Source organism: Monodelphis domestica, chromosome 7, assembly GCF_027887165.1.
Source record: "Monodelphis domestica isolate mMonDom1 chromosome 7, mMonDom1.pri, whole genome shotgun sequence".
Taxonomy (NCBI): domain Eukaryota; kingdom Metazoa; phylum Chordata; class Mammalia; order Didelphimorphia; family Didelphidae; genus Monodelphis; species Monodelphis domestica.
The window spans coordinates 182,748,461-182,769,904 of record NC_077233.1 but is presented as its reverse complement, the minus strand read 5'-3'; the positions used below and the strand labels follow the sequence as shown (position 1 = coordinate 182,769,904).

General features: G+C 41.0%; 1 protein-coding gene across 4 annotated transcripts in view; it reads left to right on the top strand.

Annotated features, from left to right (window-relative positions):
• Positions 1 to 19,094, top strand: part of EMP2 (epithelial membrane protein 2) — a 60,302-nt gene extending 41,208 nt beyond the window's left edge. For all 4 annotated transcript variants that reach the window (XM_007498651.3, XM_056806143.1, XM_056806142.1 and 1 more), the window contains 4 exons: positions 6,181 to 6,307; positions 8,414 to 8,504; positions 11,844 to 11,990; positions 15,156 to 19,094. In XM_007498651.3, coding sequence (XP_007498713.1) covers positions 6,230 to 6,307; positions 8,414 to 8,504; positions 11,844 to 11,990; positions 15,156 to 15,340 — 501 coding nt within the window. In that variant the 5' untranslated portion in view covers positions 6,181 to 6,229 and the 3' untranslated portion in view covers positions 15,341 to 19,094. The remainder of the gene's footprint in view (positions 1 to 6,180; positions 6,308 to 8,413; positions 8,505 to 11,843; positions 11,991 to 15,155) is intronic.
• Positions 19,095 to 21,444: the final 2,350 nt, after the last annotated feature.

The following is a 21,444-nucleotide window of genomic DNA, read 5'->3' as shown; positions in this document are numbered from 1 at the left end:
GGGCCAATATAACTCAAATGGGTCTTTGAAGGAACCAGAACTTTTAAGAGATGGACATGAAGAGGGATGGCATTCTGGGCAGGGAGTAGCCTGGGAAATGACATGGACACGAGGGATAGATTTTTGGGTGAGGAATAACAAGGGCAGTTTGCTACATGGATGAGTGAGTATATGAATGGGATTAGTGTGTAATGAGGTTCTATGGGTGGATTGAAACCAGATTGTAAAGAACTTTATATGCTAAATTGAAGAGTCCATATTGCTTCTTGGAGACAATAGGGAGCCAATACAGATTTTGACTCCTCCCAGAACTGACCCTTAGGTGGCTGGCATATAGACAATGGGAGGGCACTCAACGCTTCTCTAGTTTATGAGGATCTCCTGAGAGTTTGGGATTTGTTAACGTAGGCTTTAACAACCCGGCATCACCTCCACAATTGAATGAACCACTGAGGTATTGCTACATGGGGTTAAGTTCCAAATGAGAAGTACTTTGGTGGCCTCAGAAATCAAAAATCAGTGGCCCAAGAAGTCAGAGGTAGGAAATAATACAGAGAAGGTGCGGCTTGCTCTTGGCTTTGAAGGATGTATAAGATTTGGACCAAGAAAGAGAAGCAAATGGGTGTTCCAGGCAGGGGGAAGAGTGGGAAGAATAGCAGGGATGTTGGAAATTGTATGTGGTATATTTGAGGGTGTTGAGGAAACCACTGTATAACTCAATTGGGAAGCTTTCCCCCCTTCCTCCCATGTGGTTTTATTTGTAAAAGAATTAGCATGCTCTCTAAAGAGGCTTGGAAGGTAATATGAAGCTGATTAAAGACTTTTAGTCATTTTAAAAGCCATTCTGTGTAAAAAAAAAAAAAAACCTGGCCTACAAAGGGTGAGTTTCAGTGGAAGGAGAGTGAATAACTAGAAATTTGGCTACCAAGAAAATTCTCTCCTGACTGGAAAAAAGACAGTAATGCGGTATATAAAAATGCAATATGTAATCCCATGATTTTTTCCCTCTTCTCTGTTGGCCACAAAGAACAGAGAGCATTCAGGGTCTTGGCACAGAGAGTAACGATGGCATGACATAGTGGAAAGATGACTGGATTAGGAATCAAAAGACCTGAGTTCTAGTCCTGATTTTGCCACTCATAAACTGTGTAACCCTGGGGAAATTAATTAATATTTCTGGGCCCCATTTTCTTAATTTGTAAAATGAGGGGATTGGATTTAAGTGGGCTTTAGGAGCCTTTCCAACCCTAACTTTCCATAATTCTATGAATCTTCCTCAAGCCAGAAGGGAGTTCTCCCTCTTCTAAATCTCCCTCTTTAAAAAAGAAGGTGTGAGGAGTTCAGTTTCCTCTGGAAGGGAGATGCAGACACAGGTAAGATTCTAGTTAAGGAAGATAATGAAAAGCTTTGATGCCAAGCCAAATCAAAATTCAAGGCAGTGTGTGGGGACGACTACTATAAGGAATATAGGGATACCTTGGAAGGTTTTCAATTTTAAGCAAAGATTCAAGATGAGTGAGTTCTACTTGGTCTTAAAGGGATCAGAATGAAATAATACCAGATAACATCTGGAGTTAAGCAGAGAAAATATTTAACTTGAACTCAGAATATTCAAATGGCCCTCTGAACTCATTCATTTAAATGCAGATTGCAACCCCTTCCATAGTTGCCCATCCTCTGGGACTGCTGCCTAGTTGTATAATTAGAATCTGCTCCCCAGGACTCTAAATCCCAGCATCCCACTTTCGTTCTCACATTACATCCTTCTGTTTTGGAGATAAAGTTTGTGTGTGACCCTGTCCCTCTCTTTTTCCTCTGATCTTGGCTTGTGAAGGCGGAGTGAGCTGAGAGGCAGGAGAGTTTTACTCAGGTTTTACTTCTTTTTCTTTTTTCTTCTGCTTCAAGTGATTATTAATAAGTCTTATAAAATATAATACTTGGAATTATTGGATATTAATTTAAATCTTACATCGTCTTCCATCAATTTGCTGAGGGTCCACCCGATGTGTTGGGCACTTTCAGACAATAATCAGTTGACAAACATTTGCTAAATACCCACTTTCTACTAGTCACTGAAGTTACAAATAGAAAGAAAGAAAGAAAGAAAGAAAGAAAGAAAGAAAGAAAGAAAGAAAGAAAGAAAGAAAGAAAGAAAGAAAGAAAGAAAGAAAGAAAGAAAGAAAGAAAGAAAGAAAGAAAGGAAGGAAGGAAGGAAGGAAGGAAGGAAGGAAGAAAGAAAGAAAGAAAGAAAGAAAGAGGGGGATTCTTAGTAAATATAGATTTTATCCCACTGCAATAGTATAAAAGTGGTAGTATGGGGGGGGGGGGGGGCAGGGAGGGAACAACAATTAGAGAGAGAGCAGCTTTAATGGGCTTTATTGTTACTGTTTAATCGTTCAGTTGTGTTCGATTCTTCATGGTCCCATGCATAGCACACCAGGTCTTTCCAATCCTCCGTTATCTCTTAAAGGCTGTCCAAGTTCATGCTCACTGTTTCCATGATAGTATCTATCCGTCTCCACCTCTGCCTTTCCCTTCTCTTTTTGCCTTCAATCCTTCCCCAAATCAGAGTATTTTCCAGTCAATCCTGTCTTATCATTATGTGGCCAAAGTGTTTCACCTTCAGCTTCAGCATTTGACTTTCCAGTGAATAGTTGGAATTATTTGATCTCCTTGCAGTCCAAGGCACTCTCAAAAGTCCCAGCACCCAGTTCAAGAGCATGGATTCTACCACACTCAGCTTCTTTCTTTCTTTGTTTAATTATCATGCAATACACACTTCCATATTGATCATTGTTGTAAGAGCAAAGTCATACATAAACAAGACCCAAAATAAAACCATAAATACACTGATGTGAAAGACAGTTCCAACAGTTCTTTCTCTGGAGATGGCTAGCATTCCCTATCATAAGTCTTTCAGGATTTGTATCTCTCTCTTTTTTTTAATTGAAAGGTATTTTCTTTTCCCAGTTATACACATAATAATTTTCAACATATATTTTCTAAAATTATGAGATCCAGGGGGCATCTGGGTGGCTCAGTGGATTAAGAGCCAGGCCTAGAGATGGGAGGTCCTGGGTTCAAATCTGACCTCAGACACTTCCCAGCCGTGTGACCCTGTGCAAGTCACTTAATCCCCATTGCCTAGCCTCTTCTGCCTTAGAATCAATACACAGTATCACATAGTATTGATTCTAAGATGGAAGGTAAAGGTTTTTTTAAAAAAATAAAATAAAATTATGAGATCGAAACCATCTTCTTCCCTTCCTTCCCTCCCCCGAATTGGAGATGGTTAGCGATTTGATCTGGGCCATACATGTATTATCCTGCAAAACACACTTCCACATTGGTCATTGTTGGAAGAGCACACTCATACAAAGCCCCCAAATAAAACCAGAAATACACGGATGTGAAAGAGAGTATAATTTGATCCACATCCATCCATCTTTCTTTATACTCCAATTTTCACAGCTGTACATTGCTACTGGAAAAACCATCGCTTTGACTATATGGACATTTGTCAGCAAGGTGATGTCTCTGCCCTTCACTCTGCCGTCCAGATTTGCTATAGTTTTCCTTCGGGGACTGTCCCTTTTTTTTTCTATGTGTATTCTCATAGCTTAGCATGGTGTTTGGCATATAGTAAACATTTAACAATTTTTTCATTCATGCTACTAAAAATGTTATGTACCAAATAAAGTTTTCTTCATGGAAAATGTATTTATTTTATTTACTATGTGCAGAGGTATGACAAACCATGGAATGTATTTCATGGTGAACAGAGAGTTATGGAAAGTCTGCTGCAAGCTCAGGGAAAAGTAGGTGAGAAAAGTGTGATAACCCTGACCTTAAAGTAACGGCAAAGGGAAGAGGATAGTCACAGTAGTAGAGGCTACAGTAGACAGTTTGTAAAGGGGGAGGGAAGGGAATGGAATAAATATTTATTAAGTATCTGCTATGTGCTAAGCACTGAATCTCATTTGATCCTCACAACAACCCTAAGAGGTGGATGCTATTATTATCCCTATTTCACAGTTTAAGAAACTGAGGCAGACAGAAGGTAAACAACTCACCCAGGGTCACATGGCTAGTAAGTATCTCAAATCTTCCTGCCTTCAGGCCCAGAACTCTTTATCTACTGTGCCTCTTTGGGTCTTAAAAGCCCTGGTGAGGCCAGATTGTACTGGGCTTTGAATGCTAGGCTAAGAAATTTGGACATTAACTTCCTCTAGTCAGTAGGGTTGCCACTGAGGATTTTTTCTTTTTCTTTTAGGATTTTCTTTTATTTTTTAAACCTCTACCTTCTGTTTTGGAATCAATATTGTATATTGGCTCCAAGGCAAGAGTGGTAAGTGCTAGGCTGTGGTGATTAAGTGACTTGTCCAGGGTCACACAGCTGGGAAGATTTCTGATCAAGGAATAATTGGATAGAGATGGTGCTTGGGTGGGGAGGCTGCACCAACAGTAGTACATGGGGTGGAGATAGTCACTTAACTGATTTTCTTGCCTTCGGTTTCCCCTTTGCATTGGTATTCACGTCTTGCCAGGCAGACTGCCAGAAATGTAACACAATGACAGACAGATGAAAATTCAATAATATCTTCTGACATTTGGCACTCTGTCAAGTGTTTTATTGACGGGATTTTAACCACTGTTATCTCTAACTGTTTAGATCTGGCATCCACACATCCAGTTTTATGGAGAGATGCTGACTTTTTCATTTCCATATTGAATAGTTTGGGAGAAGGAGAAAAGATCTCTTCCCTTGAAATTTAATCAACTGGCTTTGTGTAGGGTGTTCAAGTTACTCTAGTCTCCTTAAGCTGGCAGTTTTCCTCAACAAGTTCCTCATTTAGGATATTGGCATTCAATGTGGTGGCCGTCAACCTATTGGGGCTAGTCCTGCATCTCACTGGATGTGCTGCACGATAGTTTGTTCTGAAGCCTTTTCTCAGGAAAGGACTGTCATTCTGAAAGATGAGAGCATCTATTAGCCAGATCACTATGTTCTCCGAAGGAGAAATGCCCAGTAGGTTAAATCCTATCCATTCTCTGCCCTTGGTACTTAGCAAACTGATGGTTAGGATAAAGAGCTCTTGGGGAAGGGGGAGTAGGAGGGCATCCTTGTTCTTCTTGGTGACCTGACCAAGGACAGTCCTTAACTCTGAACTTCTGTATGTGGAGGGAGATGTATCACAGATCACGAGTGGAGCTGAGTTGAGAAGGCTTAGGTGGATTGATACAGACCACATCTCTAAGCCTAGAAAAGCAAACCAAGGCATATGTCCACCAAAATAGGCATTCAGGAGGTAGGGCAGCAGCAGCCTCATCCCCCTCTGGAAGGTAACCCATTGTTTTTGTGGCGCTTTTGAATCTGGAGTTAAGTATGACACATTTCTAAGTCTAAATATTTGAATGACCCTTGTACTTTGCCACCCATGAGAAATCATTGGGGAATGGAGTTAATTATACATATCTTTCTTTCTATTGTTTTCCATCCTTCATCCCTCCTTTCCTTCCTTTCTTCCTTCCCTCCTTCCCTGCCCCTAAATGCATCTAACTTGTGGAGGATCTCACCTGTGGAATTTCTAGTTTAAGAAATACCCAGAAACACTGGTTGCCCAAAATCCTACTTAAAGAATTTTAATAGTCTAATTTTTAAAAAGTTTTCTTGGGGGCAGCTGGGTAGCTCAGTGAATTGAGAGCCAGGCCTAGAGATGGGAGTTCCTGGGTTCAAATCTAGCCTCAGATACTTCCCAGCTGTGTGACCCTGGGCAAGTCACTTGACTCCCATTGCCTGGCCCTTACCACTCTTCTGCCTTGGAACCAATACAGAGTATCGATTCCAAGACAGAAGGTAACAGTTTAAAAAAATAAAATAAAGTTTTCTTGCTGTCCTTTGTTTTTAAAATACAATTCTCTCCTGTTGAATCCACCCTGTATTACAATTAACCATCCCTTGTAGTAAACTAAAACAGTTACAGACTAAGAAAATGATTGGAGGTAGCTAAGTAGCTCAGTGATTCTGAGACAGTAAGGGTTTAAAAAAGAATATGATTGCATCTAATAGCATCTCTAGCATCCTCGTCCCCACCTCTCTGAAGAGGAATGTATGTGAAAGAATCTCATTTTTAAAAGAGTATGTTTATGGACTTGGATCTGTTTTCTTTGTTTGAACAGTTTTGACTTGATTTTGAAGGGGATCCCCTTCCCCACCCTCACTGTGAGAATGTTGGTGCTTCTGGCTTTCATCATTGTGTTTCACATCACCTCGGCAGCATTGCTGTTCATCGCCACCATTGACAATGTAAGTTCCTTTCCCTTCTGCTCCAACCTCACAACTAGTCATAGAATCACAGATTTATAGAATTTAGACTTGAAAAGGATCTTAGCAATCATTTCATTCAGTCTCCCATCGAGGAAGAAATCCCTTATATGTACATTCACCACAAGTCCCTCCTATTTTCTGGATGATTTGGCAAATCTTGGGGAGAGATGTGGGCAGAATGACAAGGTGGCAAGAATTTGTTTTGGGAACCTGCCTCCTTGCTCCAGAGGTGCCCCAACGTCCATATTGCTTCCTCTTGGCCAAGGCTTTTCACTAGGGAACTCTACGTCAGTCTGCCTTCCCCAATGATGCCTTTTCCTGCAATTTTGGTCCAAATCAAAACCTGCCCAACTTGAGATGCAAGTACAGTGGCCAATGTTGCGTTGTTTCCAGTGTCTGACTCTTTTTGACCCCCTTTGGGGTTTTCTTGGCAAAGATTCTGGAGTGGTTTGCCAATTCCTTCTTCAGCTCATTTTGCAGATTAGGAACTAAGACAAACAGGGTTAAATGACTCATTCTAGATCACACAGCTAGCAAGTGTCTGAAGCTGTATTGAACTCAGGAAGATGAGTCTTCCTGACTCCAAGCCCAGTACTCTGCCCATTATGCCTCCTTGCTGCCCGATAATGATATACAATCCATTAATAAATACCCACAAAAAGGGGGTTATAAAATAGGTGTGCTCTCTGTCTCCTTGACATTCCCTCTTTGGCCTGGTGCAATGAAAACCAGACACAAAAGGAGTAGGTAAATCCCAGGAAATCAAGTCACCCAAGTAGCTGAGTGGTTTTTTTATGGTCTACAGCTGTTGGGAGACTATGACTGAGATAGATGAAGAAGCCAGAGGCTTTCTCTCTCTTCATGTTCCTCTTTCCCTGGGCAAAAGAGGCCTAATTTGGCTGTCTGTTTCTCCATCCCATTTCCCATTCCTTAGGACAGGACCCCAATTACCCTGTGAGATGAATTTACATAAATGTATTGCCCACGTGGTGAGAATTTTCAGAAATTTCAAGACTGGGCTGGGGGGAATGGGGACTACAATAGCTCACATTTATATATGACTGCATAGCACCTTCCTCAAAACAACTCTGTTAGGTGGGATAGGGCAGCTATTTTTATTCTCCCCATTTTACAGATGAGGAAACGAAGGCTCTGAGGTAAATAGAACTTTCAGAGCTTCAAACCGTACCAGATAGGTAATGTTTCCTCCACATAGATATAGATAGTGGGTTGGGGTATGAAGACTATGGAACTCAGAACAAAAATGATAAGTTCAAGTCCTGTTTCTGTCATTTACTGATTATGTGACTTTGTGCAAGTTATTTAACCTCTAAGAGACTCTTATTCTCTACAGTATCAGGAATTTCCATGGTTCAAGCCCTTTTCTCTTGACTCCCAGAAGGACCAGGGAGAGCTCTTCTTTTGGGTTTGCTTCTATAGGCAAGCATTTTATCCTGACAGAATTAGCTCTCTAGAGGGATAAATGCCCCAAGGACCCAGGAGCTGTGAAAGACTTCGTGTACTGAGTTCTTATCTGGACTTGCCTTTTCCATGGACACTTCCATGTTGCCTCTAGAAGAGCTAGTTGTTCAGTCATTTCAGTCATGTTTAATTTTTTGCAACCCCATCTGGGGTTTTCTTGGCAAAGTTACTAGAATGGTTTGCCATTTCCTTCCTCAGCTCATTTTGCATATGAGGAAACTGAGGCAAACAAGGTTATGTGACTTGCCCAGGGTCACCCAGCTTGCAAGTATCTACAGTCAGATCTGAACTCAGATATACAAGTTTATGTGACTTGCCCAGGGTCACCCAGCTTGGCAGTATCTAAAGCCAGATCTGAACTCAGAAAAAGGAGAACTTTCTGATCTTAAAATAATCCAGTGGAGCTCCTGAGTTCCATCTTTGGGAGCTGGGATGGTTGTTGTTTCAGGAAAGGAAAACCTTTGAACAAAATACAGAGGTGGGCTACAGTACCAGCAAAGGACAAAATCCTTGGGCTTGAATCAAGACGGCAGCTTGTAGGTGGCGTCACCCAAGTTGCCTTTTCCTCTGTGGACCTTCTCTGTATTTCATTCTGTGTTACAGGCCTGGTGGGTAGGAGAAGAATTCTTCACAGACATCTGGAGAGTGTGTCACAACAACACTAATTGTACAGAAATCGATGACTCCTTTACTGGTGAGTACCAGACTGTTTCTTGGAATTTTAATAACTGACACTTAATAGTGATTGAAAGCTTATGAAGTACCTTAGAGACATTATCTTGTGTGAGACTCACATAAGTTTTCAGGTTTCAGTATACCCATTTTGAAGATGAAAAAACTGAGGTTTATTGAGGTTTATTGATTTAACTCTTATTTCTGTACCTTGGCCCTGGCCATCGCCTAAACCTGGAATGTATTCCTTCCTCACCTCCTCCATCTCAGAGAATCTCTTTCTTCCTTTAAGTCACAGCTCAGTGCCATTATCCGGATGGATACAGACTTTCCTGAATCTCCCAATTACTTTGTATTTAACCACTTTGGATCTACTCTTTTTTTTTTCTTTTTAAAAAATCTTTACCTTTGTGTCAGTTCTAAGACAGCAGAGCAGCAGTGGCTAGGTCTTTGGGGTTCAGTGACTTTCCCAGGGTCACACAGCTAAGAAGTATTTGAGACCAGATTTGAACCCAGGTTCTCCTGAGACCCACAACTGTGCTCCCTCCTACCCTATCTATTCTTATACTTTATTCTACACACCTGTACATGTCCCTGCCATCTCCTTTGTTAAAATGCAGACTCCTTGCAGATAGAGATTACTTCATTCATTGTCTTTGCATCCCCGGCCCCTGGCACAGTGTCTGGCATGGGGTATCTGCTTAATACACACTTGTTAGTCACCCTGTCCATGGGCATATAGCTTGTGTGGCAGGTCTGTGACAGGGAGATACTGCAGATAATTTATCCAGTTTTACAGATGGATTTGTTTTTGGTGGGGTTTTTTTTTTACTGGGACTTGGGAAGGTTAAGTGACTTTTCCAGTGACTAGCACAGCTAGTGTCAGAGGTAGGACTTGAACCCAAGGCTTCCTGGTTCCAGGTCCAACACTCTTTACACTCTTTCCTACTGTCTTGGGGAACTTGTGCATAGGTGGTGGGACAATCGTGGGACAATCGTATCCTGCGAGGACCTTGTTCATTTTGTCTGTGGTCAAATTCCACACTGTGGAAGCACGCCGAGCCCCTTCTTTTCCTCTTTCGTGTTCCAAAACGACATTAGATACGTCTGTTAGTCTGAAGTCCTTGGCTTAATCAGAACGAGAAACCTTAGCTGTCACTCTTCAGCCATTCATTTCAAAGCAATGCCAATGACAGAGCCCTGTTAGAAGAATTTGAGCTTCCTTATTCCATGGCCAGAGCTCCATCTGCGATGCCCTCTCGCTGTTCCAGGACAATTAGCCTGGCTTCGTCTAATTCTTCATTTTGCAGCTGAAGAAATGGAAGCCCAGAAAAATGAAATAACGTGCCCACAGCCTGAAAGCAGGCACTTAGTCAATGTTCACTTGTCCCTCAGGTGGAGCTGAAACTCGATCCCAGGCTTTCTCACTCAAAGGCCAGGAAATAATCACATGCTTCCTCCCTATTCCTCTCCCTTTGTGCATTACTTTATGTCTCTCTGTTAAGATCTCCCCCTTCCTTCAGTGTTTCCTGCTCTGTGAGCCCTTCTATATAACCATGGGTGAGTCACAACCTCTTTCCACCTCAGTTTCCACATCTAAAAAATGGGGATAATAATAGCACCTACCTCACAGGGTTGTTAAGAATCAAAGGGAAGAAACAGTGTATGTAAAATGTTTTAGAAACCTTTAAAGCACTATATTAATGATACCTATTATTGTTGTTGTTATTTTTTAAAAACCCTTACCTTCCATCTTAGAATCAATACTATGTGTTGGTTCCAAGGTAGAAGAGCAGTAAGGGCTAGGCAATTGGGGTTAAGTGACTTGCCCAGGGTCACACAGCTAGGAAGTGTCTGAGGCCAGATTTGAACTCAAGACCCTCCTTCTCTATGCCTGGCTCTCAATCAACTGAGCCACTTACCTGACCTCTATCATATATATTTTTAAACCTTTACCTTCCATCTTAGAATCAATACTTTGTATTGGTTCCAAGGCAGAAGAGTGGTAAGGGCTAGGCAGTGGGGGTTAAGTGACTTGCCCAGGGTCACACAGCTAGACAATATCTGAGGCCAGATTTAAATGCAGAACCTGGCTCTCAAACCACTGAGCCACACAGCTATCTCCTTGTATAATTGAAATCTGTTACCCTAAAAAAGAACTACATTTCCTAGGAGCCCACTGACTTCCTGTCATTACATACTTCCTGTAGACAGGGGATATTAGCAGGGATGTGGAGGGTCCCACCTCTTTACTTCCCGTGCCGAGCTTGGAGGTGGTAAGGCAGGCATTTGAACTGGCTGATCAGCCACGGGCATATGATCTTTATTTGTATCTTCTTTATTCCTTGATTTCTAATGATCATTAATAAATCCCTTAAAATATAATATTTTTATTATTGAGATTTAATTTTAACTTTTACTATAAACTATTATTGTAATTATGACTATATCAAGGGTTCTTATTGTTATTATGATTATATATGTAGGGTTCCTAACCTGAGGTCCATGAATATTTTTTTTAATTTGATTAACTATATTTCTTCAGCAATGTTTTTACCTTTTCCCAATTGCACATGGAAATAATTTTAGCATTCATTTTTTAACATTCTGAGTTTCAAATTCTTTCCCTCCCTTTCTTTCCTTCCCCCTCCCTGAGACAGATGGTAAGCAATCTGATGTTGGTTATACATATGTTATCATATAAAACACATAACTGTATTTTGTTTCCTTTGTAATCCCCCAAATTCCATTTTATGCATCTAAAGACATTATTCTGAGAAAGGCACCAGCCTGCCAAGAGGGTCCGTGCAATAGTATGCTGGAATCTGCTAAAAAACACCTTGTGAGTTGATTGTTAAATTTTCAGTGTGAGCATTTACACCTTGGAGATGGTAGTCATTCTAAATCATGGCTTTGTTGATGGTCTCACTTATGGAAATGATGGAGAAAATGTCAGTAGTGCAGATTAAACTTAAAAGTGTATCCTAAGATATGTTTTTCTCCCCCCCAGCGAGCTGGTTGTTGAACACAACCAGCACACCCCTAGATCCATGATGCACAAAAAGACTAAGAACCTTTGGACTTCAAAGTCACCTCCACCTCTAATATTCTGGGATTCCTCATGAACAAAGGCAGGGAGAATGGAGAGGGTGTAGCAAAAAACGAATGAGGTGGTTGTGAGCAATCCAGCCGAGGGACTGTGTTTCTAGGTAATTGGTGGTGGCTTAATGTATTACCCTCTCCAAGAACATTTTCTTTTTAATCTGAGGGCGATCCTCATTTTGCATTTAAGCCTTATCAAGGCAGGACTGCAGCCAGCTGAAGGAAATCAAGTTATAGATAGCCTCTGTCTTCTTCCCAGGTTATGCAACAGTCCAAGCTGTTCAAGCCACCATGATCCTCTCCACCATCCTTTGCTGCATAGCCCTCTTTGTCTTTGTGCTCCAACTCTTCCGCCTGAAGCAAGGAGAGAGATTTGTTCTAACTTCAATTATCCAGCTGCTGTCATGTAAGTAAAATGATGGGCCATGAGGGAAGCACAGTCAATATTTCCAGTCAAACACTTCTATGAGTCACAAGGATGGGAAGTTGAAATTTACACAACTACGAAATCAATCTCCAGTTGGGTACCATGGGTTCCAATGAGCAATGGCCACCGGGAGCCTCACAGAATGGACTGAACCTTCTGAGCCTTGACTCATTCCAAAAAATTCCATTTCTTCTGACTTGTTTTTATTGGATTTTTTTTAAACCCTTACCTTCCGTCTTGTAATCAATACTATGCATTAGCTCCAAAGCAGAAGAGTGGTAAGGGCTAGGAAATGGGGGTCAAGTGACTTGCCCAGGGTCACACAGCTGGGAAGTGTCTGAGGTCAAATTTGAACCCAGAACCTCCCATCTCTAGGCCTGACTCTCAATCCACTGAGCTACCCAGCTGCCCCCTGGATTTTTTTTTTTAATGCAACAAATTTCTAGTAATTATCTATTATGTAAAAGGCATTTTACTAGGCTTTAGGAACAGACAGATGAAAATTAGCACATTCTCTGGGCTCAAGTAGACTTGTAGTCTTAAAAGGAGAATAAGTGCATAGATAAATATGATGCAAAGAAGAATGCAAAGAAATATGATGCAAAGAAAGATAGGAGTAAAGAAGGGTTTTAAAATTGAGGGATAATTCTTAGCTAGAGAGACCACGAGTTAGGTTTCTTGATGAAGGTGGCACCCAAGTTGAGTACGGAAGAAAGAAAAAGATTTCAATATTGGGATATGAAGGGCCTTTATTTCTGATCTGGTCTGTCCCATTTCTGGAGTTTAATTTAATTAGCACAACTAACTAGACCCTTTACTAGAGGTAAACTTATACTCTGGGGTTCATGGATCTCCCAGGGATCCATGGATATGTTTCAGGGATATATGAACTTGGTTAGGAAAAAAATCTTTGTTTTCATTAACCTCTACCTAAAATTTAGCATTTTCTTAATTTATTAATTTCTAAATTAGCATTAATCTGAGAAGGAATAGCCTTCCAAGACTGACAAAAGGGTTAGTGATACCCCCCAAAAAAGGGGGGGTAAGAACCCCATATACCCTATAGCAACTTTTTGCTCCAAGGCAGAAACTGGTCACATCTCTGCCTGAAATCAGCAGGTTGTATTTAGTACAGATCACTTTTCCAAATTAGGAATCTTCTTAAAATGAAATAGAATGAAGAAGTTTTATGTTCCCTCCTGGTGATGTTCTCCTGTCATTCTTTATAGACTTTTATTAAACCTTCACCATATGAAGGGCATTTATTGTTGTTCAGTCATGGCCAATTCTTTCATTTTGGGGTTTTCTTAGCAAAGATATTGGAGTGGTTTGCCATTTTCTTCTCCAGTTCATTTAACAGATGAGGAAACTGAGGCGAGCAGGGTAAGTGACTTCTGCAAAGTCATACAGCTAGTAAGCATCTGTGGCCAGATCTGAACTCACAAAAATGAGTCTCCCTGACTCCAGGCCCAACATGCTATCCACTGTGCCACCTTGATGCCCTGAAAAACTTAAATCTATTTAGGTCTCTCTTCTTGTCCATAGTGCAGTGTTTGGTGGTAACCCTTTTCACTTGATCTCCTCAAATGTACTTTCAAATTCTGAATTAGCTGGCCTCCTGGTTGTGCTGAGCAAGACTAGTTTCCTTAGACCCAAGTGCCCTAACCATCATGTAAAATATTCCTCATCACCCAAACCTTCCCAGGGACCTAGCCTGTGGTCAAATCCGCATTTGTTATATTCTCCATATAGCCCAAATGAATCTGTCATACTCTTCTGAGAATAAAGTTATTGGACTTTTTTCTCCACTAAGGCAAAAAATAGCATCAGTGTGAAGTGGAGAACCTTACTTGAGGTCTACTGCCCTAAAGGGATAGATTCTCGAGATTCGCCAAATATTTATTAAGTGCCTACTACAATGTGTGCAAATGGAAAAAAACAAAACAGCATAAAAGAAAAGGAGTTGGCCTTAGAATAAAACAAATTTTGGTTCAAATCCTGCCTCCGACATATACCCATGTGTGACTGGGAGTTCCTCATAGCAATAAAGTGCTGGACCTGGATTTAATAGATATATATGTACATATATATAATTTTTTTATTTATATAAAATATTTATATTAAAATATATTATTTTATTATATATTATATGTTATATCATATATTATATATTACTTATACATATTCTATATTATTATGACATATAGATATTTCTTAAATCATATTTTATTATATTATTATATAAATATGTATTATATATATATAAGATATACCTGATTCTAGGTGCTGATACAGAAAACATGTAAAACAGAATCTCTGCCCACAAGTTCCTAAATTTTAATAGGGAATATGACATCTGGGAAGATATATACAATATAAAGTAAGAGTGTGAGGGGGCAAAGGAGAGATTATAGTATAGTCTGCATCATAAATTCGAATTAAGGTGCTGACTAAGTAATAGGGAAATATGAACATAGAGAGAGCAGTTTAAGCTGGGAGGATCAGGGAAATCTCCAGTAGCAGAAGTCATATCTCAATTCAATCCTGAAGGTAGAAAATTATTTTGAAAGGCAGAGGTGAAGAGGGAGTATATTAGAGGTATCGGGAGCGAGGGAGGACCAAGGGATGGTCTTCGTGAATGTGCAAAGGCAAGAGATGATGGATGGCATTTTGGTTATGGGGAAAAGCTGGTAGTCCAGTTTGGCTAAAATTCAGAGTGTGTGGAGGGGAGTGAAATAAAGTAAATAACTATTTCTTTGTATAAGAGAAGGTTCAAGTGGGCAGGAGGGAGTTGTTGATAAGTGATATTGATGTAAAATTAAAAAAAGAGCACCACTTCCATTTAGAGAAGAGAAAATGAGAGGAAAAGAGGAATGTGGATGGACCCAGATTGTGAAGAGCCTTATATTTTACCTTGGAGTGGGAGGGAGCCATTGAAATACATTTATGTCTGTGATTCTAACATTGGGATTTCTTTTGAGAAGTCTGGAAAGCAAGCGCCCATGACATTCCTCCACTGGTCATTGGTCACCACAATAAAGCCATTCACAGATAGGGCTGGGGATTAGGGTGGATCCTTCTTTTGGTTGTAGAGCATAAATTGGTTTTCCAGCAATTTATTTCCATCTTTCTTTTCCCCGACAGGTCTGTGTGTCATGATTGCTGCATCCGTTTACACAAACCAGCGTGAGGAAATTCATAATAATAACATGTTTTACCAAGGAACTTCCAACGGGAATTATGGCTATTCCTTTATCTTGGCCTGGATCGCTTTTGCCTTTACTCTGATCAGCGGCATAATGTACCTAATACTGAGAAAGCGCAAATAAACCCCCCGGAGCTAACTTTCCATCACTATAGTAGAGAACCCAAATTCCAATAACCAATTTGTATATAATCTTTTTTTTTTTTTGGTTTTGTAGCAAAAGTATTGTTTCTTTGAAAAGTGGAAGAAAAAAAAAGGTTCTGCATCCTTGATATATGATAGAAAGACTCTGAAAAGGAACAGGCAGTATTCTGGAACACTTGGCCACCCAAGAGGTTGAACAAGACAAGCTAACAATCTGATTTCCTCAGCATAATGTTTCTTAACCTGAGGGTGCCTGTGATTGGATGCAACCAGATACTAACAAGCCCCTCCCCTTCCTCATCCCGCAGGGCTCATGTGACAGCACATCTGACCAGTCAACACCCTCTCCCGAGGTTCTTATTCCTCCATGGCTTGGTATGGGCCATAGAGGAAGAAGGTGGAATCCGAGGGGTAGGGGAAAAGCAACAGTGAGAAAACAAAACCAAAGACTGTAGGTCAGCTGACACCATTAGCCCCGCTAGTCCCAGGAGAAGTTTGCAAAGGCCAGAGTTGGTTGGATTGTCTGGTGTGTGTGTCCGCGTGTGCTAACCACAAGATGCTAGTCAGTCCTGTGGTGGCTTGTGAATGTGTACAGTTAAATGCGGTGGCTCTTGCTGGGAAAACCACTTGCCTTGACAAAAAAATCAGCCTTGATTTCTGCAGTGATCATTCTCCCTTTCCCCTGCTCTTTGTGCAGAGCAGCTTCGGGAAGTTACCAACAATGGCGTCGTCACCTTAGCGAGAGGGACTGGGGGTGCAGAACAGACCTCAGGTGAGAACTAGGGGACCCCATTGGCCAAAGCTTGGCCGCCTCTCAGCCTTGGTAGTGCTAGCTCCAAATGACGTCTCAGTATCTCAGTAGGAGTTTGCTAACCTTCTTGATCTATTCAGTTTGGGGCTCAAAGCGTTGCCTTTGGAATCTTTCAGGGTTTGTTTCTCTCTCCTATCCCCGGCCCCCCAAAGCAAACAGGCCAGGTTACTGTGGTTGAATGGGCCTCTTAAAAGGCGATGGGTAGATGAAGTGCAGGAGGTAACGCTCTCTCTGCCCGTCCTCTGTGACAAAGCAAGCGCCTCCCCTCAGACACAGCGGAAAGGAATTCCAAAGCCTTCCCCAAAGGTCAGCCATGTTCCGTGAGCCCAAACCTCCACAGAGCCTAGAGTTGGAAGCTTCTCTCCCTTCCCCATCTAGCCCCACTCCTAGGTGGCTGATTGAGAAAGTAGCTAAAAGGACAAGATTCGAATATCCCTTTGGATCCCCGCCTGGCTCGCCCTACCGCAAACATCTCCAATAACGGCGGGTTGCCCAAGTCCAGTAGCTGGATGGACATCCTTCCCTAAATAACACACGACCAGCTGTCCTTCCGTCTCCTCAGTGGATAAATCTAGAGAGTGTGTGTATCTTTAAATTCTATTGCACTTATGTAGATGAGCCTAAATATAGTTGCCTTTGACTCACTCCAGTGGCATTCAGTAAGCCTCGTACTGTATGGGTTACACACATATAATACTTTGCATAATCTTCCATTGAAGATTTAACAGATGAGTAGGTTAGTGGGGAGGGGGAGGTTTTGTTTTGGGTTTTTTTTAAATATTTATATAGATAAATAATGTTAGGTTTGTGGTGTGACTTAAAGACACCAGGAAATCCCCAATGAGCCCAGGCCTCCACCAGTGTGGCAATTTCCCTTTTTTTTAAAAGAAGGTATGTCGGGGTGTCCCCATGTACACCTATGTGTATATGGATGTATGTGTGTATTTGTGTGAGTGCATTTCTCTCTCACCCGGGCCTTGAGAGGAAGTGTTGTTCTAACCTCACCCCTTTCTGTCATTGGTCTGTCTTGTCACACCATGGGTGTTATTTAAATGTAGCTTTTTGTATTTTCCATTTTGCTCAATGTAATGGCGATCTCTACACTGTCAGATCAACCCAGGAGGTGGGAAGAGAGTAGCTTGTCTGAACAGGTTGGTCCACCTCAGATTGGAGCACCAGTGGGGCTCTGTCTCACCTACAAGTGAAGACCACATGGGAATCCTTGGGTAGCCAACAGTCATGGCAGCCTTACCACCTGCCTACTAGCCTAATAGCGGGAGAATCACAGCTTCCCTGGTTGGAAGAATGTTATTTGTGGATGGATCTCTTATCGAATTATTGGAAGGATTCATGCAGGAAAATCAGGCTACAGGGCCCATGAAGCTTTCTATGTTAGGGTTACAGTCAGGGGGGTGGAATAGCCTTTTTAGTGGCCTATTAAATACAATCTGGAAATGATTGGGTGTATCCAGCAGTGTCTCAGGACTGCATAGATGCCTCTATCTATCTAGGCTGGCAAGTTCCTGGAAAGAGTAAACAAACTTTTTTTCCCCAAAGTGCAATGAATGACATTTGTGAGGGTTAGAGAAAAGCCAGCATATGAAAGGTGAAGAAATTAATTCGTTTCTGATGTAAAGATAAAAAGAAAGAAAAAAATGAGAAAATAAAATGTCCCACCAGGCAAGATCGGTGGTTATTTCTTGATACTAGTTACCAAAGTATTTTATCAACTCGAAGAGAAAATCGGTGCCAACCCTGAAGGGTCTGCGGTCAGGGTTTGTCAGCTGTCCCAGCGTGAGAACTTTCTCACCAATGCAGGTCACCATCTGCCTAGGACTTACTAGAAAACCAGTAAGGAGCTGGTTAAGTGGCTTTCCCAGCAACATAGTGTTACAGGCAGAATTTGATTTCAGGCCCACTGTTCTAACCACAATGCCAGGCTGTCTTTATGAAGTGAATATTAGGACCAAATTTTTTTAACTTCTATTATAAAAATCAAGTTTGTGCGTTGTGTAATCTTTTTATGCAATTCTGTTTTCTAGAGGTGACCTGGTAGAGACCGACAGCTGATTTTGTTCACTTGCATTAAAAACCACTGCAGGTCTTTTTCCTCCCCTCCTTTTAAATTAGCTCAATAAATTTCTAAATGATTGCCCAGAGTAGATAGATGGACACAGGTATTCCATGGTGTGTTATAACAAAAATCAATCTTGGAGACTTTATACCAAATTTGTAAGTATTTATTACTAAAGAGAAAGAAAGAGAGAAGTAAGGTTTCCAGCCTTGCTAACTTAAAGTAAGATCAGGTCTCGGAGACCCAGACGCATGACTCTGGGCCTCTTATGGCCACCCACCCACTATGGTGAGCCTTCCGGGACGGCCTGGGTTGGAGGTCCCCCAGATATTTAATTCATAGAATTGGAAAGATCCAAGATGCCTTGTGAACACCAACTCCCGTGCTACACAATCGCTGCTCCGTATAGGCACACACGCCCTGGTGGACATGCCCAACTCCCCCATGTGGGATAATGACTCCCACTATTAGCTGAATGAAGAGATTTTTGATACCCAAGTTCCTGTTTGCTTGTGCACTTACACTAAACACACAGTGCTCTAGATTGAAGCTGCATAGTGATTAAAACTGCCTGGATGGGGATCACTAAACTAATTCACAGTAACAGTTCCTTAAAAAGAGCAAGTTGTACAATTTTGTATATTGGGGGTGATGGTGGTGATGGGGAAATGCTGGGGGTGGGGAAAAGCCTAGAAACTGAATTAGATGATTAGTGTTAAAACAAATGTGATTTTAGAATAGCTAGGTTCTTTCTACTTAATGTGCCTTTAAAATATTCCATTTTCTATGTTTTATATAATCTGAAGCTGTACATGAAAATAAAGTTTAAACAAAGTGGTCAAGAGCAAATGACTGATATCTATGATTGGCAAGAAAACTTTAGGGGGAGGAGGGACTCTTAAATAGGTGATAGTAGCTGTTGTTCCTTTGTGTACAACTCTTTTTGTGATCCCATTTGGGGTTTACTTATCAAAGATACTGAAGTGGTTTGACATTTCCTTCTCCAGCTCATTTTATGGATAAGGAAACTAAGGCAAGCAAGGTCAAGTGATTTGTCCAGGATCACCCAGTTGAACTCAGGAAGAAGACTGTCTCTAAGCCCAGAACTCTAACCACTGTGAAACCTACCAGCCCTTATTAGGATAATAGGGAGATTTAAATTAACTGATTAGTTCTTATGGAGATCCACTGTCAGAAACTTCTGTTGCTGGGTTAATTTGAATTTTTTAAAACTTTACTGTTGCTTTTTGTTTTTTACATCACCATCATTTAATAACTAGCCATAATCACTAGCATTTATATCATGCTTTATTGTTGCAAAATGCTTTACAAATATAATCTTATTGGATTTACCCTTAACCACCCCAATGTGGAACAACAGATGAAGCAAAGTATATACACCACAGTCCACATTTTGTATTCCCCACTTCTCTACTAAGAAAAGGGAGGTATGTTTCAGTTTAAATTAAACTGAAATAAATAAAAACTACTTACAAATAAGCCTATATAATCTATACCCTGTCCCTTCCCACACCAATTACTTACATGAATACTTGTTGTCTGCTTGTTTTAGTTGTGTCTGACTCTTTGTGATCCTGTTTGGGGTTTTCTTGGCAAAGATGTTAGAGTGGTTTGCCATTTCTCTCTCTCTCTCTACTTTGTTTTACAGATAAGGAAACGGAGGCAAACAGTTTTAGGTTACTTACCCAGGGTCACACAGCTAGTAAGTGTCCAAGGCCAGATTTAAAGTCAAGAAGATGGGTCTTCTTCACTCTAGACCCAGAGATCTATTCGTTGTACCACCTAGCTACCCACTTTAATATATGTCATACCTATTTCGGGGATGCCATTAGAATAAAATTCTAGTATGTAACCATGCAATAGGACACCATTATTAGTCAGAAAGGGAAAAGGCTATTGGGGAAACCTACATGCAATGCTAAATAAAGTAAAATTGAATTTATGTGACATTAGATTAACCAGAAATCTCAAATACTGGCACAAGGGAATCATACACTTCCATTTAAATTGCCAAATTCAATTATATAAGTTAAGCAAAAATTAAAAATAACAATTAAATTGTTCTCCATTCCACTCAAAGAGGTAGACATGAGAGACTATGTATAAAATCACACTTTTGTGTGAAGCCTTTTCGAAAGTAGTTTTTCCTAATCATCAATTCTGCCAGGGAAGTCTTTATCTGTTTTGTTTTCCTCTCTAATAAAGTTTCCTGGGGGGAAAAATAGCTTGGTAGGATAGAGAGAGAAAAAAATTAAATTTGCATTTATCCATTTCCATAGCAACCATCTTTTAGATTCCACTGCTCTCTGGTATGGACTTCCTTCTTTTAAAGAGACTGCTCTGGGGTTCTATTGTTCACTGTGTGGGTGCTTTAGGGAATTTTCAAGGATAATGTGGACTACATTTAAATCATGCTAACTTTGGAATCTCACCTCATGCAAGATATACATCTCCAGTAAGCCTCCACTATGCTTTCCAGCCTGTTGTGTACAGTATATGGACATCCACACGGATTGTCTAAACAAGGCTTGAAGGAAGCATTGCTAGATATGATCTGAAGTTGGGACCATTCTTTTTTCTTTACCTGAACTTCTGTCTTAGATTCAATACTAAGTATTGGTTCCGAGGTGGAAGAGCAGTAAGGACTAAGCAATGGGAGTTAAGTGACTTGCTCAGGGTCACATATCTAGGAAGTGTGTGAGGCCAGATTTGAACCCAAGATCTCCCATTTCTAGTCCTGGCTCTCAATCCCCTGAGCCACCCAGCTGCCCTCTCCTAGACATACTACTAACTTAATGGTTAAGAACCTCTAGTCTCAACCCAGGTTATTGGATATATACAACTTGAGCCCTCCCTGGAGCAGACAGAGGAATGCAATAATATAGGTGTTCAGTGATGTTTTACTCACACTTCTCATAGAGCTGGTCATCTGTGATGGATGCAGAAACTCAAGTCAAGTTCATCCATTGGGAGCCTGGAACTCAGGATGCAGGATAAGTGGGGCTTCAGGAGGCTTGTGTGCTTCTCCATCTGGGCTTGGACAGCAGTCTCTGACTTCACTAAGCCATCCCTGGGAAGGATGGTGGAATTTGGCACCCTTCTAGAGCCAGGAGCAATATCACCATCCCCCATCCCTCTAACCTTGACCATAATCCTTCACTGTTGTGTCCTGCTACTT